At 38.1% G+C, this 3,091-nt stretch overlaps 1 protein-coding gene across 1 annotated transcript; it reads left to right on the plus strand.

The window, feature by feature from the left end:
• The first annotated feature begins 934 nt into the window (after positions 1-934).
• On the plus strand, positions 935-3,091 carry LOC108461718 (beta-fructofuranosidase, insoluble isoenzyme CWINV6-like). Its single transcript, XM_017761641.2, has 5 exons — positions 935-1,798; positions 1,890-2,048; positions 2,136-2,374; positions 2,470-2,560; positions 2,657-3,091. Exons 1-5 carry the CDS (start codon positions 935-937, stop codon positions 2,882-2,884), a joined length of 1,581 nt encoding a protein of 526 aa, XP_017617130.2. The 3' UTR covers positions 2,885-3,091.

Here is a 3,091-nt window from a genome sequence, read left to right on the forward strand (position 1 = left end):
GAAGTTCATGTTGTAAAGGGAATCCATCAGATATCTCTTACACCTCAACACTTGTTTCTTTCTTTCTATTTTTAATTATTGCAAATTAAGAAATATTTCTTTTAACCGTGGTGTAAATTCTTACAATTCATGGGTTATTGTCCTTGCGTTGTCTTTTTTTTTTTTTTTATATATATATATAAATGTTCTACAGATCTTAGCTTTTGATCTTTAGATCAAACCCATTGGTTCATCTCTGCCTTCTTTTGAGAGAACAAAATGGATATATCTCTGTTTCTGTTTGTTGGGTTTTCTTGTTTTCTGCTAATCAATGGAAATAAAGTGGAAGACTGTGATTATCTGACAGACAAGACAAGTCTTCAATCTTTCCAGGTTTTATTGCAAGCAGAACAGCCTTATAGAACAGCTTATCACTTCCAATCTCCTCAAAACTGGTTGAATGGTAAGAAACTAATCTTGTTCTTGCAACTTCATGTTTTTTTAATAATAATAAAAAACATCCCAATTCTCTGACATTGATGTGTTTATTTTTATGTTTGTTTGGTGTCAATTGATTCAACTGATCTGCTTCAATGGTGGGATGATGAACATGGGTGATATTCACTACACAGATCCAAACGGTAAGAAAGCAATTTCCTTTTGGTTTCAACTTATCTTTTTTCCCTTCTCCTTTTATACTTTAGATGTATATTGCTTGGATTTAGAAAAATTATATCCTCCTACTCATGTTTAAATTATATGTGTAACACGGGATTCAAGAATGAGTGTTGAATAAGAGAAATTTTTTTTTTGAAAATTTTTCATATATTGGGAAGATCATGCTCTATTCCATACTCGAGCATGTGTTGGACTTGGTTTCTAACACGGTATTTTAATAAAAATGAAAAGTCCGGATGTAGCAAATTAAATCTGAAAACACTTAATTGTTCCATCCATGCATGCAGGGCCAATGTACTACAAGGGAGTCTATCACTTATTCTATCAATACAATCCAAATAGTGCATGGTTTGGTGATGGTATGGTTTGGGCACATTCTGCATCATATGATCTTATTAACTGGTTCGGTCTTGATCATGCACTTGTTCCATCCGAGCCATTTGATGCCATAAGTTGCTGGTCCGGTTCGGCAACGATCCTTCCGGGGGATAAACCGGTCATTTTATACACCGGCATAGATGCTAACTACAACCAGGTTCAAAACCTGGCAACCCCAAAAAACGAATCCGACCCATTGCTAGTAGAATGGGTCAAATACTTCGGAAACCCTCTAATGACTCCACCGGATGGTGTAAAAGGAGATAACTTTAGAGATCCAACAACTGCTTGGCAGGGCCCTGATGGAACCTGGAAAGTAGTCATTGGAAGCTACAGCAACAACCAGGGCATGGCTATACTCTTCCAAAGTCAAGATTTTGTTCATTGGACTATGCATCGAGATCCTCTTTATTCATCATTGAAAACCGAAATGTGGGAGTGTCCAGACTTCTTTCCCGTGTCGATTAACAGCACCAATGGGGTCGACACCTCTGTTGAAAACCCAAGTGTTAGGCATGTCATGAAGGCAAGTTTCAATTCCCATGATTACTATACAGTAGGGACTTATGTTACTGCGCAGGAAAGGTTCCTTCCTGATGCTGACTTTACCGGAACCAGTTTGGACTTGAGATTTGATTACGGTAAATTCTACGCCTCAAAGTCGTTCTTTGATGGTAAGAAGAACCGAAGGATACTATGCGCTTGGGTAAATGAATCCGATAGTATGGAAGATGATCTAAAGAAAGGATGGTCTGGACTTCAGGTGATTGACATTACATATTTATTGATCCTGCATGATGGATTAGAATCACACCGATCCTCAATCTCAATGGTTTATGGATAATCCTTTGCAGTCGATTCCGAGGCAGATTTGGCTTGACCTAAATGGCAAGCAACTAGTGCAGTGGCCAGTTGAAGAACTCAATAGTCTACGTGGCAATGAAGTCTATGTTTATGACAAGCAGCTCGAAAGCGGGTCGGTTTTTGAAGTTTCGGGCATCACTGCTTCGCAGGTGAGTTCTCTGTCGTTGCATATTAATTTCCCATTTGTATTTGAAGTAATTGCATTGCCATGAACAATTTTCTTACTATGTTGGAAGGCCGATATCGAAATAATGTTTGAATTGCCCAAACTAGAAGAGGCCGAGTTCATAGACACCAGTTTGGTTGATCCCCAACTAATCTGTGACAAACAAGATGCATCTGTGACCGGAAAATTCGGACCATTCGGTTTATTAGCTTTGGCAACAAAGGACTTGACTGAACAAACTGCGATTTTCTTCCGGGTTTTCCGAGACCATAAAGACTATAAAGTACTTATGTGCAGTGACCAAAAGAGGTTAGTCACCACTTCTGTCCAGAACTATCCACAATTTAAGCAATAAGTCATCCACATTCATTTGATTCAACGTCAAAAAACATGTTGTTCAACAGGTCTTCTTTACGGAACGAGTTAGATAAAACCACATACGGAGCCTTCATAGACATCGATCCTCAGCGGGAAATGGTTTCACTAAGAACCTTGGTGCGTTGATTTGTGTTCACCCTGCTCTGGCCTTTTCGGTATATTTTGATTTTGGTTTCTACCATTCTTACATTTCTTGGTTCACCTTTTTTTCAGATAGACCATTCCATAATTGAGAGTTTTGGTGGAAAAGGAAGAAGTGTTATCACCACAAGAGTTTATCCAAAGCTTGCTATTTATGACGAAGCCCATCTTTTTGCATTCAACAATGGAAGTCTCAGTGTAACAGTTTCAAGGTTGAATGCATGGAGTATGAATAAAGCCCAGATAACTGCAGGGGGGAAAACCGAAACTATATCCGAGGATTTCTCGAGGAAGAAGTAAAGAACATGACCCATTAACAGGTCCGTAGACACCCGGTACTGTCCCAATCATTTTTACAATAAAACAGGCCCTTTAGGGTGTTTATTGGCTATTAAAATTAGGATTTTTAATTGGGTTTTTCTACTTGGATTTTGAATCCAATTCATTAAGGCTCGATTCATTATTATTATTATTATTATTATTGTATAATTTTTATGCTTCGGAAAA

This window comes from Gossypium arboreum, chromosome 13 (assembly GCF_025698485.1).
Source record: "Gossypium arboreum isolate Shixiya-1 chromosome 13, ASM2569848v2, whole genome shotgun sequence".
Taxonomy (NCBI): Eukaryota; Viridiplantae; Streptophyta; class Magnoliopsida; order Malvales; family Malvaceae; genus Gossypium; species Gossypium arboreum.